General features: G+C 41.8%; 1 protein-coding gene across 2 annotated transcripts in view; it reads right to left on the reverse strand.

Annotated features, from left to right (window-relative positions):
* Positions 1-6417: 6417 nt before the first annotated feature.
* asic2 (acid-sensing (proton-gated) ion channel 2) overlaps positions 6418-24469 on the reverse strand; it is a 434185-nt gene continuing 416133 nt past the window's right edge. For both annotated transcript variants that reach the window (XM_085352784.1, XM_085352782.1), the window contains exons 4-10: positions 22664-22814; positions 22269-22325; positions 16631-16784; positions 9795-9886; positions 8571-8650; positions 7850-7918; positions 6418-6519 (exon numbers count right to left, since the gene is read on the reverse strand). In XM_085352784.1, coding sequence (XP_085208910.1) covers positions 6418-6519; positions 7850-7918; positions 8571-8650; positions 9795-9886; positions 16631-16784; positions 22269-22325; positions 22664-22814 — 705 coding nt within the window. The remainder of the gene's footprint in view (positions 6520-7849; positions 7919-8570; positions 8651-9794; positions 9887-16630; positions 16785-22268; positions 22326-22663; positions 22815-24469) is intronic.

The raw sequence follows: 24469 nt of genomic DNA on the forward strand, positions 1-24469 counted from the left end.
TACTGAATTTAGAACAGAAAACCTCCCTAACAGAGGCAGTATTTATTGTACATCTATGTGAATTCTTTCTATATTTATAATAAACACTGACTTCAAGTTAAAGCGTAAGAATATTTAGCAGATAAATGGTTTAACTTTATCTTAACTTTTTAACTATAAGTCATTTTTTTCACAAGTTTAAGCTTGTAAAATGTAATTTTCTGACATCTAACTACATAACTTTGGGATTTGGACTCGCAGTAAACACTGGGTATGTCTGCTTTTTTGTTGATGCTTGTTTGGTTCCAGCTGTTCAGATAATGAGTGTTTGCTTTAACCCTAAGAATTCTTTAAAATTAACCTTCCATTCCCTCAAATTAACCCTCACATTTATACTCATGTCTAAAAGTAAACAAACCATGGCAAAAAACTGTGTCCATTATTACATTTGCAGGGTTTATAATGAGCGTACAGACAAATGAACTGTGGTTGTTCAGATCAGAGAGCCTTTGGCTTTCCCTCGTGAACACCAGCCTGAACAGATGGATGCACATTTCTTTCTGACACGGGATTTGTTTTAAAAATCCATATTTGTGTGATCTTGCTTTGACACACAAAACATATAAACAATAGGCTTTTTAGAAAGTGTTTTTCATCTAGAAACAAATGCATCCTGACATATTTGGGCACACAGCCCCGTTGTGGACTCTGACACTACAAAACCCCTCTCCCTTTTTGTGTTTGGCAGAGCTCAGCCATTTTCCGTTCTTGCTTTAACATGCAAAATTGATTCATGAAACACTTTAATGCACCGAAGCATTTGATTTTATTGTTTCTGCCATGCTCTTTTAAGTACTTGTGCAACCTTGTCTTTGTGTGGCTTCCCGCTCTACCAAGGCAATCAGTGTGTTTACATAGAGTTTCTGATGCACTATGGCTGACCTGCCGGCAATTTCCGATTCCTAAATATCTGTTAAACGAACTAAGACTGAACGGAGGCTGAACTCCAGCCTGCAGCAGCTCCGAGAAGACAAAAAGGCGTGAAGAATACTAATTTACGTAAACCAGAAGTAACCCTTTTGGAAAACAGATAACTCTGAAAATGTAACTGCTCCTTATCTCTGAATTTAAACAAAACTGGATGTCCCTGTGAGTATAATTCCCTCAGTGTGCCCATTAATCATTCTTTCTTTTAACTTTGATGCATTTCTAAAGTAGAATATTATCTCTTTCCTTTAACCTTCATCCCACAGACCCTGGAGGAAAACACTTTTTTAATCATGTCTCACAGATGCTTCTTTCTATCGTACCAATTTTTACGACTAATGATTTCATATCATTGGTTTCTTTTGCCATTTGGTGCTTTCTAAAAATTAACTGATGTATTGAGATTCTTGGGGACACTCAATTATATATATGCAGTTTTTTTAAAATGGAGCTCTTTTGAGTCCATGTTACCGTGTCTCCTGATTCAATGTATCCTACAGGATCAAAGGACTGGCACACTATCATCAGGAGGCAGACACAGATGCAGCAGGCACACATTTTCTCGTGCTCTGTGGAAGATGACGCCCTATAGCATTAAAGCTCTACGTAAACAACATTCACGCCACCTTATCTACACATCAATAAAATGATTTTAAATCATATATGTTACCCTAATTGTTACAGGTGGCGATAGTATTCATCGTACTCTGTTAAGTAAATTTTTAAAAACTTGAGAGTAAAAGCTCTTCATTGACAATTAAAGAGAAAAAAACTGAAATATCGAAAAGTGTGAAATCACACAGACTCTCAGTGAGTTCAAAGGTTCATTACAGCCACTGTAACGGTGTTAGATTTTCTTAAAAGCACTGATGCCTAGTAAAACCTGACCAGTGAGCTAAATTGGGTTTCGAGAGGATTTTTTTCAGCTGCTGTGGTGTGACTCCTTCTCTGTTCAAGCTTTTGTAATCATCTGAGACTCAATAGGGGAACATTTCTGTCGATAGTGCATGTTGCACAGATGTCAGCATCTCACCAGGCCACTGTACAATTGATCCAGCTTGATTTTCTTCAGGTTTTTTTTTTTCTGTAGGAGTTGTGTAGGTGCCTGTGAGCTTCGGACTATATGGCTGCCCTTTTCACAAATTTTGCTTATAACATTCATGGACAAAATCTCGTTGCACAGTCAGGGGATGGATCAAATATGTCCAACTAGTGGGCTTCAGATTTGCGCTCCTGTTGAGCGGTGCCCTCGAGCGTGTAGTGGGACAGCAATGTAGCTGAGATGAGAATTGCCAGTTTTGAAGCCATGATTCTCAGGCAAACAGGTGGATTGCCTGCTCCAGGCCTCATATGGAGAAGTCAAGCATCTCAGTTCTTGTTCATGGTCAGGAATGACAGGCTGTTTGATGTCATTTCTGTAGCCATGCTCACCGTCCTGGTCTCTTTTGGTGAAGTGGGAGCAAAGTTAATTGGTGGATCATCTTCTGTTCTAACCACACCTATGTCCAAAAGAAACACTAAACTGACTGAACCTTCTCAGAAGAATGTCCCAGCATACCTCTAGAGACCAGCTGAGGAGCTCAGTCAGTCGTTTGGGAGCGGCTCAGGGCAGAGCTGCTGTTCCTGCAATACAGGAACAAGTTAAAGAGGTTCGGGCATCTGTCCAGGATGCCTCCTGGACGGATCTCAGGTGAAGTGTTTTGGGCATGTCCAACTGGAGGGGAGACCTCAGGGCAGACCCAGGAAATGCAGGTTGGATTATGTTTCTTGGCTGAGGTGATTGCCTAAGTTTCCCCCAGGATGAGCTGTAGGCAGCGGCAGGGAGGGAGAGGGCAGCACAACTTACTGCTGTCTGGGATAAATGTTAGAAAAGCTATGGATGGATGTCAGATCTTATTCTTGTATTCTTATTATTATTTTAAATTCTCCAAAAGAATTTCTCAGATAAATAAAGAATAACTCATTGTATCTTACAGAGTTCAGAATGTCCTTAAAGACGACTCAGAGGTAACTTTCTACCCATCACAATAAATTACACATTAAAGAACTACTACTGCCATAGAGAACAGCAGATTGACAAGCTCAGAAACACAAAGCAAAAACAATATCTATTGGAATAAGTGTGCAGATAAGGAGGTAATTAAATGTCTCATTTTTAAACTTAAATAATTATATTCTAGTCTAGCAGTTTTTATTGGCTTGCTCAAAGGGGGTCATACGTTTTGGGCTGTTTTCTGTTGCTGTGATTTATTTGCTATATAAACAAAATTGAATTTAATTGGCTGGATGTGACTGGACTCACCGCTGCTGGGATAGATCTTATTTGCAAAAATCAAATAAATAAAGAAACATCCTGATACATTTTGGCACGCAGCCTACTTGTTGGCTTTAATTCTACAGTCTAGATGCCTTCTTTTGTTCAGGAGAGCACAGCATTTTTCTTCTTTAGTCATTAAACACTTGAATGCACTGAAGTATTTGATCTTAGAAAATATGGTCATGTTTTTAGCTTCAGTGTGGTCAACAACATGCTTCTGTCTACAACCTTTAAGCTCTTCTGTTTTACATAATTAGCTGTAAATATCATGAATGATGCTCACGTTTATAGACCAAATATTAAAATAATCAAACCCAAACTGCATTGTAACTCTATTCTTATGATTCTTCCGTTTTATTCAATTGTTGATCATTATTGTCTTTATTCTTTTATTTTCTAACAATCACATGTTATTAAGCTGTCTAGACAGCTCTTATTATCCAAAACTCTGGATCAGAGTGAGAAATTTCAAAGAAAAATGGATGTTTCAACACGATATTTAGTACAAATATGTTTGTTTGGCTTTACCACTTTCGTTCCTAACCTTAATCAATAACCATGTCAGTAATTTGGTATGATCTTTATGTCTTAATGTTCTAACCTTCTTATCAACGCATTTTGCTTAAGGCTAATTGTTAGCATGCTAACAAGTTAAATTAAAGTGAAGGACTTTTATCCTCTAAGGATCTACATGTAAGCAATCAGAGAACTGCTATTTCCATCTGCAGTAATTTATAACTGCCCATTTTCCAGGACCTTTTTTTCTGCATATTAAAGGGTGGGGACCCTTTAATATGCAGAAATTAAAGGCATAGGACATTTAAAACCCCAGCACAGAACAAAGAAGGTATCAGTGACAGCATATATGACATCGATTAACTCAGGAATAGTAGTAAGAGAAGGATCTGGTGCGTATGTGGGTTGCAAAGCAGCTTACAGAGACGTAACGTCATTATTTCAGCTGAGGTTGCAGATGCCTGAACTCCAACTATCCTCAGTTTTCATTCCCAGCAACTCTTCTTCTGATCCTCTGTTTCCTGCGTGATGCCCTTGTAAAACACATTAAGTGTCCTTGCTGTTCACCGGTGATACGCAAACAGGCTTGTCTTGCTCATCCGTACCACAAAAACACCCCAGCCGCTGCAAAACAATGTTTTCATTTAATCATTTCACATTAAAAACACACACTGTATGCTGCATCACAAAATGAGAAAACGCTGTCCTCCAATAACAACTGAAGCTGACGTAGACAGAAGAAACAGCCAGTGTCGGTGCCGGCGAGAGAAGAGACACATTTATGTTTCCCCCTGCAGGGTAGCTGAGGACTGTGTTCGTCTGAAGCCACAACATGAGATACACACATACAGCAGGTTGAGCCACAGATGGAAATCATAATTCAAACGGTGTAACAAAGCACTTGAATTCATTCCTACCTGTAATGTATATTACCATGATGACAGAGACCAAGCCAGGATGATCATGGGCTAGAAATAAAAAAAAAAAAAAACCCAAACAAACAAACCCAAAAAACTCAGATACACTAAATCTTCCGAGTAGTATCACAAAAGCTTTTGGTGTGAAGCCACGATGTACTATGTAATGGTTGCTTTTGAGTACACTCAAGGTTCAGCTAAACCCGTACTGAAAAGCATGGGTCTTTCATTTTTAGCACGACATTCAACTACCTCAATAACATACTGGCCTACTTAGAACTGCTGAATGAGTAATATTCTTAAAGAAACGTGACATATATGCAGTCAATTGTGGACCTGGAGTTGACGTTTCACCAAAGTTCTTTTGAATAAGAGTTGCTTCAGGCATCTCTGCGTGGTACCCGTTTTTATGAAAGCCATAGAGAGAAAATAAAACACAATTATTTACACCATAACACAGCAGACCCTGTATCCTAACAAACATCCTAGCCAAATACTCCTCATGGTGCTTTTGTAATCATTTTTATAATCATGAAAATGGTTTAAAATTGTTAAGCTTGGGGATTTCTTTTGGCCGAGGACAAAACGATGCCATTCTTGATAAAATGGTAATAGCTGTCCAAAATTTCACCCTGACATTCTCTTAATGAAATAATGGTTTAACAACTCCCTGGCCGTATTCATTTACTGCAGTGTTTTGTACAAGGCTTGCTGTCTGGCAGGCAAATAAATCCTCTGGTGAAGTGCAGCAGCCAGAAGCAAGTCCTTTATTCACATAAATTAAATGTAAGCATACGGCATCATTTTAAAGATGCCTGTAAAGAAGGGCTTAGCACTGCACGCAACAAACTTGCCTTCGAGTAAACTCGTTAAACAGAAACTGAAAGGTGAAAAGAATATGCAAAATGTGGGCTCCTAAATGTTCACACTGTTTTCAATAAACAAAGCAAAAAATATTAAGTTTTTTTCTCCCTCACACTTCACCAACTCCTACTACAAAGATAATTAGCTGCATATTAAAGAAATGATAAACTGCTCATTAGAATAGATTTCAGAGACGGTTTGGTCACAACCTGAACTATGATTTTAAACAACCATACGTTCAATCTGTACATTCGAAGTTCAATTTCTCACCTGGGCCCTTGTTACAGGCCTGTGCTGCAGATGGGGGGCGGGGCAAATGGCGCACATATAGAGTAAAGCAACACTGCAGTCCAACGTATGCATCAGCAAAGAGAGCAAGAGAGATCGACGCATGCAGTTTGGACAGTCGAAACCAATTTTTGTACAGTTCGTTTGGCAGTGAGCAACATATTTGTGTTATTTTACATAAATATGCTGCACAGGGATGAGTCCCCTTTATGGGTTATTGTCCCACCCAGTCACATTTTTTGTGTGTGCGTGCATGTGGAGACTCAGACCCCACTGCGGGTTTGGCACAGCAGAGGCCACCCTCCCATTGCAGGGTGACAAAAAGTGCTGATAAGTCCAGCTGACAGCTCCTTCATCCCTATTAGTGCCTCAGACGGGGGGAGGGGTGTAACAGAGCAAAGCGCTGTCCTTAGACCAACCAGTGTTCTTGTCCTTGTCTCCTCCCCCCCCTTTTTAAGGTCCTGCAGGATGCTATAGCGAAGGATGTAGCGCCACCTAGTGGAGGCAGCCGCTGGATATGTGTTGCTCTGAGGGGAAGGGAGACGGGCTTCAGCAGGCAATCTCCTCCAGGGTGCCCAGCGTTGTCTGCAAGGGGACAGTCACAGTGTGGCTGATGGACTCTGAGTGGTTTGCCACAGGGTCACAGGAACTCTGGGAAAAAGAGTGAAAGGCCAAGGGCTAGGTCACATTATAAAGTGGCACGATCCTACAGGTAGTATTTAGAATGACCAAACTTCCACCTGAACTCTGAAAACTGAATTAGTATAAGTATGCAAGGTCTGATCAAAAGGTTTTTACTTGACCAATAAGATGCACAAACCCTCACTGGCTTAATGTGTTTTCATTTCCTTAATCTGAATTCAGGAAAACAAAACAAATGATAAATCTGAGGTTATTGTACTCGGCGATTATTCAAGGTCTTGAATAATCATGTGCTAGCTTATCTTAAAGTCCTCATAGTACCATATCACCCCAACAGAGCATGTTGCTCTCTTTAAAAATAGTTTGGGAGGGCTCCCAGTTTGGATTTGGGAGACACGATGTAATGCACCTAGGCTGCTGGGAAATTTGCATGATGCACTGTGAAGTGCAGAAGTTCACCACTTTTCATTTTTTGTGCATTTATATACTACTTTGCATTTACTCATCAGCTATCATTAAAGTCTGGCTCTCTCTTTATAGTATGTATTTTGTCCTGTCTCTCTCTGCTCTCTTCTCTTTCCATCATCCCCAACTGAGTGTAGTAGATGGCTGCCTCCTCCTGAGCCTGGTTCTTCTGGAGGGTTTTTTCCTATGTAATGAACCCTCTTGATGTGAGGGGAAAAGTGCTAACCTCTGCACTCACATAACTGGGAGTGCTAACCAGTAGACCAGCTAATTATTCCATTATTAAAACTGAAACTCAGTCATGACTGGATAACTTTGTTAGCATAGGAGATATGGATATACACATGAGCAATTTTTTCAGTTTTAATAAAGTGCAGCAAAACAAACAATAATAAATACACAAAAACTAAATAATAATAATAATAATAACAAAATCAATTAGCAAACAAAAAGTAATGTCTAATAAGTTGCTACTGAAAGCTGATAATTCTCACTGACTACTCTGCAGATATCCTCCTTCAAATTTATATTAAATTAGGGCACAGTTTGACAGTTCTGTCCATCAACATCATGGTACTCCTTATACTGTCGCTGACATTAGTAACACTAAAGACAGTGGTTGTTGCTGCTTGGTTTCATCAAGACATCTCTTTTGGAGCTAAGCTTTCCTGCCAAATTGCCATGACATGGTCAGAACACAGTCTTAGTCTTGCTTGGGTGCCCTTTCTACATGCTTGTGTGGAGGAGCAGGAATAGTGCACGGTTTGATATGCATGATCGGAGTGAGTGAAATTATACCAGATTTACATGCTCCACTTCCAAAGAGCTCTCAGTGAAGACGACTAACAAGAAAAAGTGTAAAGGTCACTCTTACCACGTCCTCTCCATGACTCTCCTCCTCCTCCTCTCTGCTTAGTAAGTCCAGTAGTCTGTCTTTCACCACCTGCAGATCAGAAAATAAAAATCAGAAACACTTAATTCCAACTGTTAGAGAAGATCTCTGAGAGCTCTTCTTGTAATTACTGACTGTAAAGAAACATTTGGTTTCAAGGCAAAAACGTAATTAGGTGGGAAATGTGGCAACAAAGTACGACATTACAATAAGCTCAGCGTGAAAGCAACAGCTTTCATGTTGAAAAAAGTTGCTTTAGAAATGCTTATGTCAGCAACATGAGGCCTTCTTATCCCCATAACCCCATAATATGGTCATTAAAATGAAGGAAAAATTCTTCAAAATGACTTTTTCTGTGTATCTGTAAAACCCTAGGGCAGGCGAAGACTGTTATGTGCTTATCAGAACCCCACGAAGCTGAAAGCAGCATGAGAAGCTCTAAAAAAAAGGCGCACAATAGAGTAAAGGTAATGGAAAAGTATCATCCCACAGTCCTTTATCTCAGCCAGAACCAGAGTGAATTTAGCTTTTGATCTGCTTTTTGTATCTGTGACATTGATTCTGTTGTCACCATTCACAATCAGGGCTCTGCCAAAAATCAAAAAAACAAAAATTATTAAACTCTATTGAGAGCAGGGCTGGTGTTCAGGATTTATTAGTCATTTCAACAGGTATATATGACAGTAAGAAATTTGAAACAGACCTCATACGCGTAGTCAAACAGCTCTAAGATGGTGAGGATGCTGGCTCCAATGAACAAACCCATCTGGCCACCAATATCACCTGTGGAAGGACAAAAGTACAGTACAGACACACCAAGAGAAATACAAAGCGAAGACACTCTTTTGTTTTTCTGGAAAGATCTTTGTGTCATGGTCAGGGGAAAGACTTGATTTGATTTACTTGCAACACGTAGGCACAGATAACGGGGACAGACAGGCAGAAGGAGAGACAATTTTTTTTTCATTGTGAAAACAGCCTGGTGTTATAAATTGCAAGAGGCGTGTTGCTACTGGTGAAATAAAGGATGTGACCCAGAAAGTCGAGCGACACTGACAGATCCATGGTTTTGATGGCTCATCAGATGGTGCTGCAGTTTGTTGGACCAAACTGATACAAAAGATATGTTAGGTCTTGAAAGGTCATTAAAATGACTAAAAAATTGCACTTTTTAGTGCATTTATTGCCTTTTAGAAAGTAGAAAAAGTAGAAAGGGATCATTTAATTTGGAAATAGTCTATCAGAAAGCTCTGCACCAATTCTGAAGCTGCGAAGGAGGAAAAAGGAAACACAGCAGGGAGTGATAGGACACCTAAACAAAATGCAGGGCATGAACCACAGTGCTAACTACTAATGCCGACTTTATTGCTCTCTAAAACAGGTCTGCTATCCGTCCGCATCTAATATTGCTTTGGCACATAAGGGCAGAGATGCTGTCTGTGACGTCAGCAGCACCTGACTGAACGGCCATATTTGACATGGTTTATTTTCTTTGGTAGTTTTGACACCAGAATCCCAGAACATCTCAAACCATCACAGCTCGTCTCAAAGCCACTGGCCTTCATAAACTATATAATATGAAAACATAAACTTTACTGAGCTTCCTGTGTTCAATCTCTAATAAGGAAACATGGAGATTATTAATAGCTAAATTTATGAGGTATGTTGGAATTATCTTTTTAAGACAAGATGCTCCATTACCAATAAGTAAAGAGTAATTTAGCTACGGCGAACATCCTTTATATAAGAAATAGAAATAAATCTCAAAAATACAGTAACCTAACAAAAGCAACACATTTTATAACTTAAATATGAATCAAGTAAACAGTATAATCTATGAAAAATGCAAGATTTTATACATGCGTTCTGTTTGTTTTCCATATGAAATCCAGGTTTGGAAATCAAGGTAATCAATGAGCCCACCTACCCAGCAAGCCTGCCACCTCATAGGCTTTCTTCTGCTCGATGGTCTCGTAGTTTAAAGCTTCAAAGAACACATCCAACACCAAGATGTTGTCTCTGTAAAAGGTAACAGAAGGTTCATTTATTTTTCCTAATAAAACCCCACTTCAGGTAAAAACTTCAGTTAATAATAGTTCATTTATTTCAAGAGTGACTAGAGGAAAAACAACTTGCTTACTACCTTAATTCAGCTTTCAACAATCCCTGTTATCTACAACCTTTATTTAAAGCAAGAACAGAGAAAAGGCCAAGTGGTTTGCGCGGGTAATTCGCAAGGAGAAACTGCTTAACCTCTTTACAGGCAGAGTTTGGTTTTCTCCTTTTTTTGTCTGTCTCCCCTTCAAATGATCAATTCATAGACACAGTAAGCTCAGCTCCTTTTTTATTCAGTTGTAAAATGTCATGTTGCATATGTTTACGAGTAAACAAAGTGAACAGTTCTAATTAATCAACAAAAGCACATTAGTACTCATTGAACTGGGTTTAATTAAGGTTAAAGATAACTATAAATTATAAACTGTACCACAGGATCAGTTATAAGTGTAGGAATTTTGTATCTGGAAGCCATCATGCTTTAAAAGAAGTTTGTGTGTTTATTTTTTTCTCCGAAAAACTCGTCCTGAAGGTTCTCATCTATATTAGACATTATGGTTGCATCATGTTGCCTTGCACCAAATGGCATGTTTTCATTGTTCACAAACCCATAACAACTGACGTTATTTTCATTTTATGATAATAACATCTAATTTATATTCACAAATCCTCAGTTATGCACAACATATTCTGAAATCATCAGGTTGCTTGGCAACCACCTACCAATGGACTAAAATTATCTGATTTTTTTTTTTTTTTTTTTTGCCTTCATGCACTTTCAGCTACTTATCACACCTTATTCTGTCAACATCTGCAAAAGCTGAATTACAGTGGGGCAAAAAAGTATTTAGTCAGCCATCGATTGTGCAAGTTCCCCCACCTAAAATGATGACAGGGGTCAGTAATTTGCACCAGAGGTACACTTCAACTGTGAGAGACAGAATGTGAAAAAAAAATCCATGAATCCACATGGTAGGATTTGTAAAGAATTTATTCGTAAATCAGGGTGGAAAATAAGTATTTGGTCAATAACAAAAATACAACTCAATACTTTGTAACATAACCTTTGTTGGCAATAACAGAGGTCAAACGTTTACTATAGGTCTTTACCAGGTTTGCACACACAGTAGCTGGTATTTTGGCCCATTCCTCCATGCAGATCTTCTCGAGAGCAGTGATGTTTTGGGGCTGTCGCCGAGCAACACGGACTTTCAACTCCCGCCACAGATTTTCTATGGGGTTGAGGTCTGGAGACTGGCTAGGCCACTCCAGGACTTTCAAATGCTTCTTACGGAGCCACTCCTTTGTTGCCCGGGCGGTGTGTTTTGGATCATTGTCATGTTGGAAGACCCAGCCTCGTTTCATCTTCAAAGTTCTCACTGATGGAAGGAGGTTTTGGCTCAAAATCTCACGATACATGGCCCCATTCATTCTGTCCTTAACACGGATCAGTCGTCCTGTCCCCTTGGCAGAAAAACAGCCCCATAGCATGATGTTTCCACCCCCATGCTTCACAGTAGGTATGGTGTTCTTGGGATGCAACTCAGTATTCTTCTTCCTCCAAACAGGCTTAGGGCGTCGGGGGGTTCCCCGGAGGCATCTTCCTTGGGGGGCTCAACCCGGGGTAGCGGTCATGTCCGGTTAGGGGCTCTGTTGGCTCTCCGGTGACTGTTTCCTCGCGGCTGCGTGCAGCGGGGCTAGGGGAGGGTCTGTGCTGACGGACGTGGGTTACTGACCTGGTAGCCTGGCTGGCCCTGGGTGGGTCCGGGATGGGCGTGAGGTTCTGGGGGCGCTCCGTCTCTGGGCTGGGACCCGGACTGGGCCTCGGGGGCTTGGGTCCTGGTTGGTGTGTTGCCGGGGTTGTGGGCGGGTGGGTGCATGGGGGCCCAGCCCTGGAGCAGGGTGCCGCCGGTGCGTCGAGCCACCTGGGGGGCTCTTCAACTGGTGGGGGAGATTGTCACATCTTGCAGGAGCTTTCCTCTCCTCAGGAGCTCCCTCTGCAGGAGGGGGAGATACAGGAGAGGTGGAGGAAGATCTCAGCCTGGGTGTTTATTGTCTTATGTAGTCTGGAAGATGAGTGGATGGTGGGGTGGGTGCAGTTTTCTCTGTGGTGGGGTTGGGTGGACTGTCCAGGGCTCTGTGGAGCCGGGCGGCGCTGCTGCACTGGGCCCGGTCTGGATGGGCCTGGGCCCCCTTTCCCTGGCGGGTCGCGGAGTATGGGGGTGCCTACTGGGGTCAGCGGGGGAGCTGGCCCCAGGGAGGGGTCACTTGCCCCTCCCTTCCTTCCCTCCCCATCTCCAGCTGCCTCCCTCTTCCCGCTCCACCACAACCACCCACACATGCAGGGACTTGGAGTAGGGGTATGTCACCAGGGTGCAGAGGAGGCTACCCCCCCCTCTGTCCCCTTCTGGCTGCCTCTGCCTCAATTTTATCCCACAACTTAGACATTCACATTACTCACACTCTCATTACACATACATATAGGATCTTGGGGGTGGGCACGATACACGGAGTCCAAAGTACCATCAGGGTGTACACCCCACCCCTGGCATCGTTGCCCACCTCTCAATTTTAAATACACGTAGACATTGAGGGCTAGCAGGAGGGACCATGCGCTTACCTGCTGCTCTCTGGCAGGTAGCTCCATGCCCTCCTGGGTTTTAAATGCACCTTAGAACACACATGCATCAACATTACAATGAGCGGGTGGAGGGAGGTTTGGAGTCTTCTCTCACCCCCGTTCTCTGCGACCTGCTGGAGCAGGGGGGCTAGGAGGAGGAGTTGGCCGTCCGACTGCGGTCTGGAGTGTGGAGCCTTCCTGCTGCTGCGGAGTCGGGGCGGTCTGCCTCCCCCCACCGCAGGGAAAAGGGAAACACCACCTGGGTCTGGGTGCAGTTCCCCCCTCCAGGGGCGAGGGCACCTAGACCCGGTTTGTAGAGTACGCTTGGGGAGTGTGATCGTGTGTACAACGTCTCTTTATGTCTGTCTCCACGTTGGTTGAGTGTGGAGTGAGTGCATATGAGAGCATGAGGGTGGGAATGGATGTTTGTATCTGTGTGTGCCTGTATGTCTGTGTCTATATGTCAGGTTGGGTGTCAGGCGCCACCTCTCTGGGGACATCTCAGGCCCTCCAAGGTTTGGAGGCCTATCTCCCCCTACCACCACTTCCCCTGCCAGTGGCGGACCCCCTCAGACATCGGTGCGTTGGTGGTTCTTTGTGTCCGGGGATGGGCGTCCAGGTACACACCGGCTCACTCCTTGGCGGCCGCTTATCGGGGCCTGGAGCCTGGGGCTCGCTCGGGCCACTTCGGAGGTGGGGTGCCCCCGGCCTCTCGGCCTGGGGCTCGGTCACTCAGGCGCAGCTGGCTGCCGGCGGAGCTCACGGGCGCGTCACTGCAACTCCCCCTGGCTTCTGCTCCGCGGCTGCTGAGTGAGCCCTCATCTGGGACTCTCCTCAGCTCTTTCCGGGACAGTGGCGCAGCTGCCCCTCTGTTGGTCTTCCTTGGTCTTTTGTGTTCTGGGGGCCTCTGGATGTCTGGAGTTTTGATCTCCTCCACACCTGCTTCACGCCCTGGAGGACGGGGCTGTGGCCCCCCCACACCCTCTAGCAGATTATTACATGAAGGAACCTTTTAAAAAAACAAAAAACAAGCGCGTCCATGCTCACAGGTGTACACACGGGTGATCACACCCACAAACTACACCCTTTTTGGCTCCTACCTCAAAGCACACTGTGTTCTGTTGATCTTATGTGCTGCACAATAATGTTTAATATTTAGTATTTACTGTCATATTCCCATATATCATTGTGATGTTGTTTATTCTATTACTCTTGTTCTCTTCTGCTTGCTTTCTTTTTTCTTTCTCAGCAGGTGATCCAGGTGATTGATATATGCATTTTTTTTCTCTGCCCGTTCTGTTGGTTTTTGTCTTTTGCCCTTCTCCCCCGTCCCTCTTCTCAGCTGTTTCTCTTTCCCTCTTTCTTTCTCCCCTTCTTTCCCCCAGTCAAGTCTGTCCCGTATTCAGTAAGTGAAAATAAAATAAACAATAAAAGGTGAATCAAATGGACCATTACGGCAAGGCTGGGATGGTCAGTTTGGTAAAGTAAATCCGTTGGGCATCTTTCTTTGCCTTTAGACAACAATTCTGATGGCAAAAGAGCCAAACGGGACAGGCCAAAAAAAAAAAAAAAAATGAATAAAGAACCTCCCATTAAATGAGATATTTATTAAATAATCCAAAATATACAGTTTAAGGTGGTTTACTCCCAATGAAATCAAGAGAATTCCACTAGAGACCAACTGTTTTTAGGTGGTTGGCTTAAAGAGTACTCCATGATGATTTAAGATAAGCTGCTGTCTTATTTTTGTGGTCTAACAAACTGTTATGTGGATCCCCCCCCCCTCCCCCCACTCCACCCAAAAGTCACATGCTTTTTTGGTATCTTTTCTACTTTAGCGAGGTAAGATGTCAGCAACAGTAGTTATTCTGGCTTGGCAGCGCAGATTAAAAGTGAGTGGATAAAAAGGTTCACAGACAAATACAGAGAAATGTTTGGAATTCGTTTCCTTTGTTCAGCTGTGCAAAGGATTTAGCTTTCGGTTGGTGAAACATTGCTGAGAAGAGCTGTTTATATAGTTGGTCTGTGCGGTCATCGCTACACGTCTACGCTGAGAACTATGTTGACACAACAGTTGAGATCGCACACATACTGTGTGACAAACTACCACAAGATGAGGGAAGCCATCATCTAAGGCATAATTCTTGTGCTATCACTGGGTATTCATTTTAAGACATGAAAGCCTGAGCTTGAGATGTCTCGGCACCCAGCGTTAGTGCACTCTTACCAAGTCATTGTGATGTGAACAAAGAAAATGGAGCTAGTGAAACAAGAAAAATGTGTACAGGAAAGAACAAAAGAGACAAGTTAATGGAAACAAGATGGAACACTTTTTTTTTCTTCACTTAATTAGTGTTTTGAGGAATAGTAGCAGCACAACGAACAATGCGTTTTTTTCGAGAAGAAGAAAGAGAGAGAGAAAGGAAAGAAAAAAGAAAAAAAGAAAAAAAAAAAAAAAGAATTTATTCGTAAATCAGGGTGGAAAATAAGTATTTGGTCAATAACAAAAATACAACTCAATACTTTGTAACATAACCTTTGTTGGCAATAACAGAGGTCAAACGTTTACTATAGGTCTTTACCAGGTTTGCACACACAGTAGCTGGTATTTTGGCCCATTCCTCCATGCAGATCTTCTCGAGAGCAGTGATGTTTTGGGGCTGTCGCCGAGCAACACGGACTTTCAACTCCCGCCACAGATTTTCTATGGGGTTGAGGTCTGGAGACTGGCTAGGCCACTCCAGGACTTTCAAATGCTTCTTACGGAGCCACTCCTTTGTTGCCCGGGCGGTGTGTTTTGGATCATTGTCATGTTGGAAGACCCAGCCTCGTTTCATCTTCAAAGTTCTCACTGATGGAAGGAGGTTTTGGCTCAAAATCTCACGATACATGGCCCCATTCATTCTGTCCTTAACACGGATCAGTCGTCCTGTCCCCTTGGCAGAAAAACAGCCCCATAGCATGATGTTTCCACCCCCATGCTTCACAGTAGGTATGGTGTTCTTGGGATGCAACTCAGTATTCTTCTTCCTCCAAACACGACGAGTTGAGTTTATACCAAAAAGTTCTACTTTGGTTTCATCTGACCACATGACATTCTCCCAATCCTCTGCTGTATCATCCATGTGCTCTCTGGCAAACTTCAGACGGGCCTGGACATGCACTGGCTTCAGCAGCGGAACACGTCTGGCACTGCGGGATTTGATTCCCTGCCGTTGTAGTATGTTACTGATGGTGACCTTTGTTACTTTGGTCCCAGCTCTCTGCAGGTCATTCACCAGGTCCCCCCGTGTGGTTCTGGGATCTTTGCTCACCGTTCTCATGATCATTTTGACCCCACGGGATGAGATCTTGCGTGGAGCCCCAGATCGAGGGAGATTATCAGTGGTCTTGTATGTCTTCCATTTTCTGATGATTGCTCCCACAGTTGATTTTTTCACACCAAGCTGCTTGCGTATTGTAGATTCACTCTTCCCAGTCTGGTGCAGGTCTACAATACTTTTCCTGGTGTCCTTTGAAAGCTCTTTGGTCTTGGCCATGGCGGAGTTTGGAGTCTGACTGTTTGAGGCTGTGGACAGGTGTCTTTTATACAGATGATGAGTTCAAACAGGTGCCATTCATACAGGTAACGAGTGGGGGACAGAAAAGCTTCTTACAGAAGACGTTACAGGTCTGTGAGAGATTTTCCTTGTTTGAGGTGACCAAATACTTATTTTCCACCCTAATTTACGAATAAATTCTTTACAAATCCTACCATGGGGATTCATGGATTTTTTTTTTCACATTCTGTCTCTCACAGTTGAAGTGTACCTCTGGTGCAAATTACTGACCTCTGTCATCATTTTAAGTGGGGGAACTTGCACAATCGGTGGCTGACTAAATACTTTTTTGCCCCACTGTATACACTATAACATCATCATGTTGCCTAACAACACCATGCTAACGGGCTACAATGGCCTATGTTTTGTGTCTATAACACCTTATACATACATAGTGTCATTTCCAACAGCAATAACAGGACAAACTGTAGCATGGTTATGTACTAATTACTATAATATAGCAGATGATAAGGAGTGTTATCTACTCACGTGATGTACTTCTCTGACTTGTTGAACTTTTTCTGCAGGTAGCGGGCTGAAGTCTTGCTGGGGATTTTGACCATGGATAACTCTTTGTTGTAGCGGGTCATGTTGCATGGCGTCCTGCACATGCAGTTACTGCTTTCCACAGCAGACAGTTTAGCTTCATAAAGATGTGGTTATGGAGATGGGGGGGAGCGTATTTAAATTTGAAATTTTAAAAAAAGGAACAGAATGACAGAGGATGGGATGAGCATGATTGACACAAGAAAAAAACGTTAGATTCCAATTCCTGACATCGTCAGAAATCCAATCTGAAGGCAGCAAATGGACCAAACTGGCTCATATCTACCTGAACAGTGTTTTCATAAAGAGTTTCATAAAGTATTGATTGTGGGTGTGAGGCTCCTGATGTGTTTTTGAATATTAAACTGACAATCTCCGCATTTTTTTAAGCCCTTCATCCCACAGGCATTTCATATCAAACTGGCAAAAACGACTCATCCCATTTATTTAAAGAACCTTTGCCCAGACCGAAGTGGTGTAATAATAAATTTCAATAAAAATGTCCAGGAAGTGAGTCATCTGCACAAAGCGGTCGATATATTAATCTAATATTGTATGAGAAAATCAACTCACCGTTGAGACTACAGAATATATATCTCTTATTACAAGATATAATAAAAGACTAAAATAATGTCTATACTATAGGAATTGTCCCCTGGGATTGCAAACCCTTTTCTTTGCCCTGCTCAGAGGATAGTGCTTTCTGGGATTTTTAGTGGGGCTTACTGTCCTTTCTCAGTTATCTAATGGTGAGTGGCCACAAAAGTTCATAAAAGCCGTTTGCTTATATTAAGGTATAGAGCAGTAACTGACTGCAAATACATCTAGACTTGGGCCCAAATGCTTTTTTAAACCACTGAGAGCGAGAATAGTGGACAGTGAACAGCATAGAGAACGAAGAGTGAGAGCAGCATTTGTGCAGACAAACAATGAATCAGAGAAATAAACTAGTTTGCTTGTTTCACTAAAGTGATGTTCTGAAGGACAAAACCCACCCACACCTCCACATAACCCCATTTTTATGTATGAAGTTTAAGTTTATCCAGTCCACAGTAGTCACTCTGCTCTCAATTGTGTGCGCACTGTAGAAGCACCAAAAACAGCAGTTCCCTGAGTGTCCAGCTGAAGCTCCAGAACTCAATTCCTGATGTTAAAATGCTCAAAATGATGTTTAACGTCACAGAAGAAGAAGAAGAAAAAAAAAACATGGTTACAGCCTAATACAAAAACAGTTTTGGTCTCTGCCTCTTCATAGGAACATACAGAGTGATTTTGAAACTCACCCTTTTTAACCCTTTTAAACTTAATGCCAACTCAGGCAGCTGTAGCTGATATCCATCTTTAAGACACTAAACTGGATCTCTAAATTGTGCTTGTGGTTTTGAAGCCTTTTCTGGATGATTATCTGGATACCTGGCTGTATTGTATTTGGAAGTATTGTATTTATAGTACTTTTTTTAAACTTTGATACTTAGTAGTTGGCAGGATCTGTATCTACACGATGCACCCACATTGTTCACTGATGTAGCCTGCTAACCCGACATTCTAATGTTAACTGATAAATTCACCCTTTCATTTAAATGTGGTCACTTCTGACTACACATTATTGAGGTACTGATACACATTTTTACTTTTTTAATAGTTACTATAGTTTCCAACTGCAAACCAACACAATTATTTGACTGACGACTTTTACTATTCTTTTCCTTGCTCGTCTGGCATTATTATAACTAAAATTAGAGGTCACACGTGCTGTACGTACAAACACCGGCATAGAAATCAGCATAAACGCCTGCCCACATTTAAAAAGTTCTATTGTGTTATGTAGATGTTTACTCAATCAAGCCCTAATGAAAGTGAATGTCATAATTAGTGTCACAGAGAAGAAATTATAAAGCATCAAACATAACCATGTGCTCTGTGATACACCCTTTACCCTGACGGAGACAAAGTCCTGATGCAGAAACATCAAGCTCTACTCAAGCTTCTGCTTTGGCAGACTCGGAGGAAAAAGTACTTGAATACACCGAATGAGGTTGTGTGAAGTCCACAGCCTCCTATATAACACCGACTCTCTCAAGAGTGATGGTAATATCAAGCAATGTTTTTTCAAATAAAAGGTTCTCAGGTACTGAGACTGCTCACCCATCAATCTCTTAAAGTCAGATTTTCTAAAATTGTTTAAATAGAGCTCATTGAATTTTGCCAGAGATTACTGAACTCTTTTTCCCACAATGAAAAAACTTCTCTTTTCAGAGCTAAAAATCGTGGGAGTTAAAAAAAAACTGTCAGAATGGAAAAGAAAGCAGAAGTTAACATAATCAAACCTTTTTTCTGACCAAGGCAGCGCTGTGGCAGGCCCGCAGATCACAGAGCAGGAGGCAGATATTCCCCACGGTGCACTAATAGCTGGCGGGACCACACAGTCACGTAATTGCAAGAGGAAATTCAATATGGCTTCACAGTGGTCTCTTATTCTTATTCAAATGAGACGTTATTGGATACATGAGAGCAAGGCCTCATGCATTCTAATGATTGATTTCTTTGTCTAAGCCTATAACCTTTGTCCAGCTTCTCCACTCTTTTTCTCATGAACATTTTAATCTAAAATGTGAAATTACTATAATGCATTTCCTTCTGATAAATTTCATAATTTTCATAATGCTAGCATTAACAGCTAGTTATACATTACCTGACAAAAACTACGAACATGCTGCTTTAAGAAGCAGCTACATGAGAAACTGAAGACCATTTCTGCCTGGATTTATAGTTTTAAGCCATCTACATTTCCTCAAAAGCAAAGATAAGCAAGTTGTTCACAGACAGCAGATGCAACTGTCTCCTATTAAAATATATTTTCAAGGCTACTTCAGGACTTGAGTGACGCAGTTATATGGGTAAAGAAACCCAATCAAACTCTGCTGTGTGAAATCTCCTGTGGTGGGTATAGCAAATTGGCAGTTGGACTTTAAACTTGAATTCATTTGCATTCAATGATCCAAGCTGAGTAAGTGAGTGTGTTGGAATTATGAAAGCCTCACTGTTCCAAAAATGAAGCCAATTACAGAAGAGAGAGTAAAAGAGCTGTCTGGAATATGCACCTAAGCCTTGTGCACTCCATGATCGTACCATGTAACTTGTGCTTTCGAGTGCATGCTAACAAAATATGGGCGAGTTGCACCGAGGGCTCTCGTGGTGTGGGAGTGCTGCGGCTTGGTGCTGATTGCCTCAAAGTTTGGTTGGACTGTTTTGTCTATTCCTTGCTTGCCAGAAATAATTTATGATGAGATGAGAAAAGGTGGGGGCTGAGCAGGGAGAAAGCTGTAGGATGAGAGCAAGTATTGCTGATGAACTCCCACTGGCCAGCAGTTGAGGTTGATAAAGGTCATCATTACTCATTGTGCTTCTGAATCTAGTTAATATTCAGTGTATCTATGTACTCGCTCAGTGTTTATGCGCTTTTGTTTACCATAAAAATATATTAGATTTGAATTAACATGGCTATCAGTGGCTTTGGTTAACAGTTTCAGGTGTGCCATGATGTCTTAATTACTAGTCTTTCCCCCCCCCCCCCCCCAGTAACAGTGGAAATGTCTTGCATTGCAAAGGTCTTTGAGTCTTTAAACTGCAGTGGGACAGCGGAAAACCAAGCCAGACATGATGTGCATCAAAGTCACAATTCTTATTGTGTTTGTTCTGTTTCTCAGTTCCTTTCAAGAGGAACTTTTAGCCACATTCCCACTTCCTACATTTTTTGTTTTCCCACTGGTCCGCGTTCAACGGGGCACATCCAAAACTCATAACTTTTTTTGCTACGGTTCACAGGTTGAACAGCACATAGACAGTGGTGAGCTATAGGTTTTTCTGTGGCATTTTTGCTTGCCGTTCAGTGGGGATGTCAGAAGTGTTAAACTATTAGCAGAATGATGCTCATAAATCCCTGGCGTATAAAAAAGGCGGCGCACATAATGAATGAGCTGCCATAGGTGCAACCTTGGGTAACATACCAGGGCACCACCTTTTCTCTTTTTTTTTTTTAAAAAAGAAAAAAAAAAAGAACATGCTTCTGTGTGTCTTGATTTCCCTGCAGCCCTCCACTGACCTGTTTCCCATTTACTCATTTTCTAAGCATCTATTCAGGTCTATGTTTACCTTCTCGGGGCTACACCGTTGCTGTCCTTCATGCTATTTATTCTTGCAACCTAGCCTCCGTCATTGTTATCATTTCTTCTGTATGTAGTTCCATCATAGTGAGCTCCAAACACCAACCTTTTTTATGCATTTTAAAAAAGAAGACACATTGAAAAGGTGACAGATGATTTTTTTTTTCCTAATTAAAAATGGGCTTCTCACCACCACAAGCATTAGATTGTTGTTGTTGCATAGACTATGTTTAGTCAGATGTTGTATAATTGTCCTTCTTTTCTCTTGTCAATGTGTTTACATGCATTTATGCATAAACTCAGAGAAGGCCTTTGCTACTGTATGCGAAAAGATAATTACCAAGTGTCTGTCCTCATCTTCCTTACTGATGCATTCACTCTCTCAGGTACAACGTGGGGACTTAACGTTCATTGTATAGTTACATTAGCTATGGAGTAGACTTTTTAACAGTGCTGCCAGGTTGATTAGCTGCTGTAGTTTTATATTCCTTAAAGTTTGGTATTTAGGTGTTGTGCGTGCCTATTAGTGTTTCAATGAACTTGCTACACATAAGCTCCACCTCTAGCCTAAACTGAACTCTAACACTGCAGTCCCTGTCTTGCTAGCACACCCTAACATGACAATCATATATAGGAAACGGGGTGAGAAAACACCTTATGATCTAGCGGGCTTGAAAGGCTATTGCTTTTCAGGATATTTAATCTAGATAAAATCACAAAAAAATCAATACTGCCTGGCTTGTGTGTCAATTTGGTAAGATATCAGATATTTGCAGAAGCATTTTCATAGGAAGTCGTTGGATGAGCCTACACTTAATAAAACTGGCAAAGTTAATATAAATCTTGACTCTGAAAAAGTGAGCCAGGCCTGTCAGAACTTTTTACATGGTTGTGTCTTTTAGCTCAATGCAGGAAATATGACGCATTATCTTTCTGACCATCCAGGCATTAAATTGAACTCTTACACTGCAGTCCCTGTCTGCTCTGATGGTGGTTACAGACTTGATGAGCCCTTCACGCACAAGGGGAAATATTAAGATGACTCCTCTTGATTAATTTAAAAACTTCATAAGTGACACATACACTTACAATATAATAGACAGAAACTTTTGACGCCTTAGTGGAAGAGCAGCATTGTCTCTGCAGAGCCTATGTTCTCTTACAAGCAGGATGCGCAGTGTGACGGTGGCAATCAGTTGTTGTCCATGTGTTTTACCACATTACTCTTAACCTGAGCTGTTTCCCATTTAAAATTCTCTCCAGTGTTGCTTACTTTTAAATCAGGTTTAGCATTAAAGCTCTGTGTCAACAGAAAAAATAATCCTAATCCTTTGCTGAGGCAAAAATTATATGTAAACCAGCATAGGCTACATGTGTATCATCTTGAATCCCAAGTGTGTGTATCCAAACAGACTTACCAAGGGCAGGCTCAGCACAGTCCTTGTACTGCTCAGGTGTGCAGTACGAAGCATCTCCTAGGAGCAGTTTAAATAAGACACATTAGAAGAGGTGTTGACCCAGTGGTGTTTAAACATTAAGTTCTTGAAACCCTTGCACCATAAACACATAGATAAATGAATCAATCTGCAAGGCACAGCACCTTTTCCCCTGCCAGACACATAATCCCAGGGCTTTTTAAATGCCAACACCTGATCCAGCATTGACTTATCATATCATTATGAGGCCTCTCAATGGAGTTAAATCTCATAAAACCGTGCTGAAAACTCTTGCTGATGAATTCGTGCTCAATACCACATCACCTCTACTTTGATGTTTTTCTGCCCAGTCCTGTCAGAACAGCAGGGGAGCTTACCAGGCATGTGCACCATCCTGCAGTTGCAATTCTCCACTATGTAGCGTGTTTCACAGTCGATCCTGCAGGCAGTTACACTGTAGACCTGGAAAAAGCCAGAGTCCAGAGCTTTCGACTCACACTCGCCCCATGGGGGAGGCAGGTAGGTCAGCTAAAGGTAGGAAATAAAGTGGAGGTTGGTTAAGGATGGATGTCTTTGGAGGCCTGTGGTATTACATAGTAATAATACATATAATGATGTAGGCCAAGACCTAAGAAAGAAAAGGACCTACACCTATTTATAGATTTTTATTGACATTTCTATTGTGCCTGTATGCATCATCAGTTTGAAAATATTCAAGATTTTTATGCTATTTTTTTTTTGAAAGACACTTTTCAAAACCTGCAGATACTCAACAACCATCCACAACGCGGTCTGATAGTGACAGCAGCTCTACAAAACACCTTCCTCGGCTGCTGAAATCTAGCCAAGTCGGAAAAGCAGAAGAGCCTCGCAACAAACCAGGCGGTGCAGAAAACAATTCAACAGATAGAGTCTGTCTGGGAAAAAAACCCCACATCACCCAGACATGGGAGCACAACAACTCCAAATGTTCTCCTCCTGCTCCTGCAGCTCTGAGGACTGGGACAACAGATGAGAAACGAGGGACACCGGGCTGAGCAGCGTGGAGGCCCATCTGCTCCACAACAGAGGCAGTGAGGTCCAGCCGTGCACTGTATCCATCACTCACCACCCTCTGCTCCTTAGTTCCCTTCATTGTCATCACAGCGCATCCCAAGAGAAGCAACGTGCTCTGCCAAAAGACCACTTTTTTTTTTTTTTGGATGAGACAAAATGCTACTGCCTGCCAGGTGAAATTTGGCCACAGTCTGCTTGTTAGCGGTGACAGAATTTAAAAACTCTGCCTTGCTATCAGGTAATGTTGTATCTCGGCTTCCAGACAGACCTAATTCTGTATTTCTTGGAGATACAATCATTTTACCAGCAATTAGAACAATAAATTCAAACACAATCCAAACAACAATCTACCATGTTGAATGTTTCATAGCCCAGAAGCCTCTAGCCATTTCTGGGCAGGTAAGAATGTCTCCTGCAATAATTAAACATGTCCTGCATGATGGCTGGAGGAAGCGTGAGCAATGACTACAAACACCCAGGCATTATTAATTTGTTAGAGATTTACAAAAGGTGCCCCTCATCCTTAACCTTTAAAACCACCTTCACACCTCAGCTAATCTTCACTTCTGGCCTAATTAGAGTCAGCTGAGGCTGATTCAAAATCTGATTATTTCTAGTAATCACATAATCTAAGGTGCTCAATATCACTTTTCACTGCGTTGAGACCTGCTGACCTGATTATGTTTCATCTAATAAGAGCTGAGGCCTGCGCCCCAGTCAAAGTGTTATTAATCAATGTTCCATTCCCCTTGTTATACCCCAGCAATGCAATTAGGCTTTACAACTTAGTCAGCAAAGAAAAAAAAAGTTTACAACAGGGTGGGCTACAATAAATTAGTGCCGGTTGAGTGAGCTGAAAAGCAAATTTGAGAGTTGTGGCTTAAGCCTGACCTCAACAAATCAGAAGCAAGTTCCAAAATTTGCACTTATCCATGTTATTTTTCTTAATTCTAATGCTACCACGGCAAACTGCAGCATAATGACTTTGAGCAATGGAATAATAGTATAATGAAATATTTTTTTTATCCTTGGGAAGAATGACTCTGACAATGAAGGGGACGCCATGCCCTTTTAGCTTCAGCTAAAAGCCCACAGTAGGGCGATTTCTGCATCCGGGGAGCTTAAAC

This window comes from Diplotaxodon limnothrissa, linkage group LG4, assembly GCF_057381915.1.
Source record: "Diplotaxodon limnothrissa isolate DT_005_m linkage group LG4, D_limnothrissa_male_GT1.1, whole genome shotgun sequence".
Taxonomy (NCBI): domain Eukaryota; kingdom Metazoa; phylum Chordata; class Actinopteri; order Cichliformes; family Cichlidae; genus Diplotaxodon; species Diplotaxodon limnothrissa.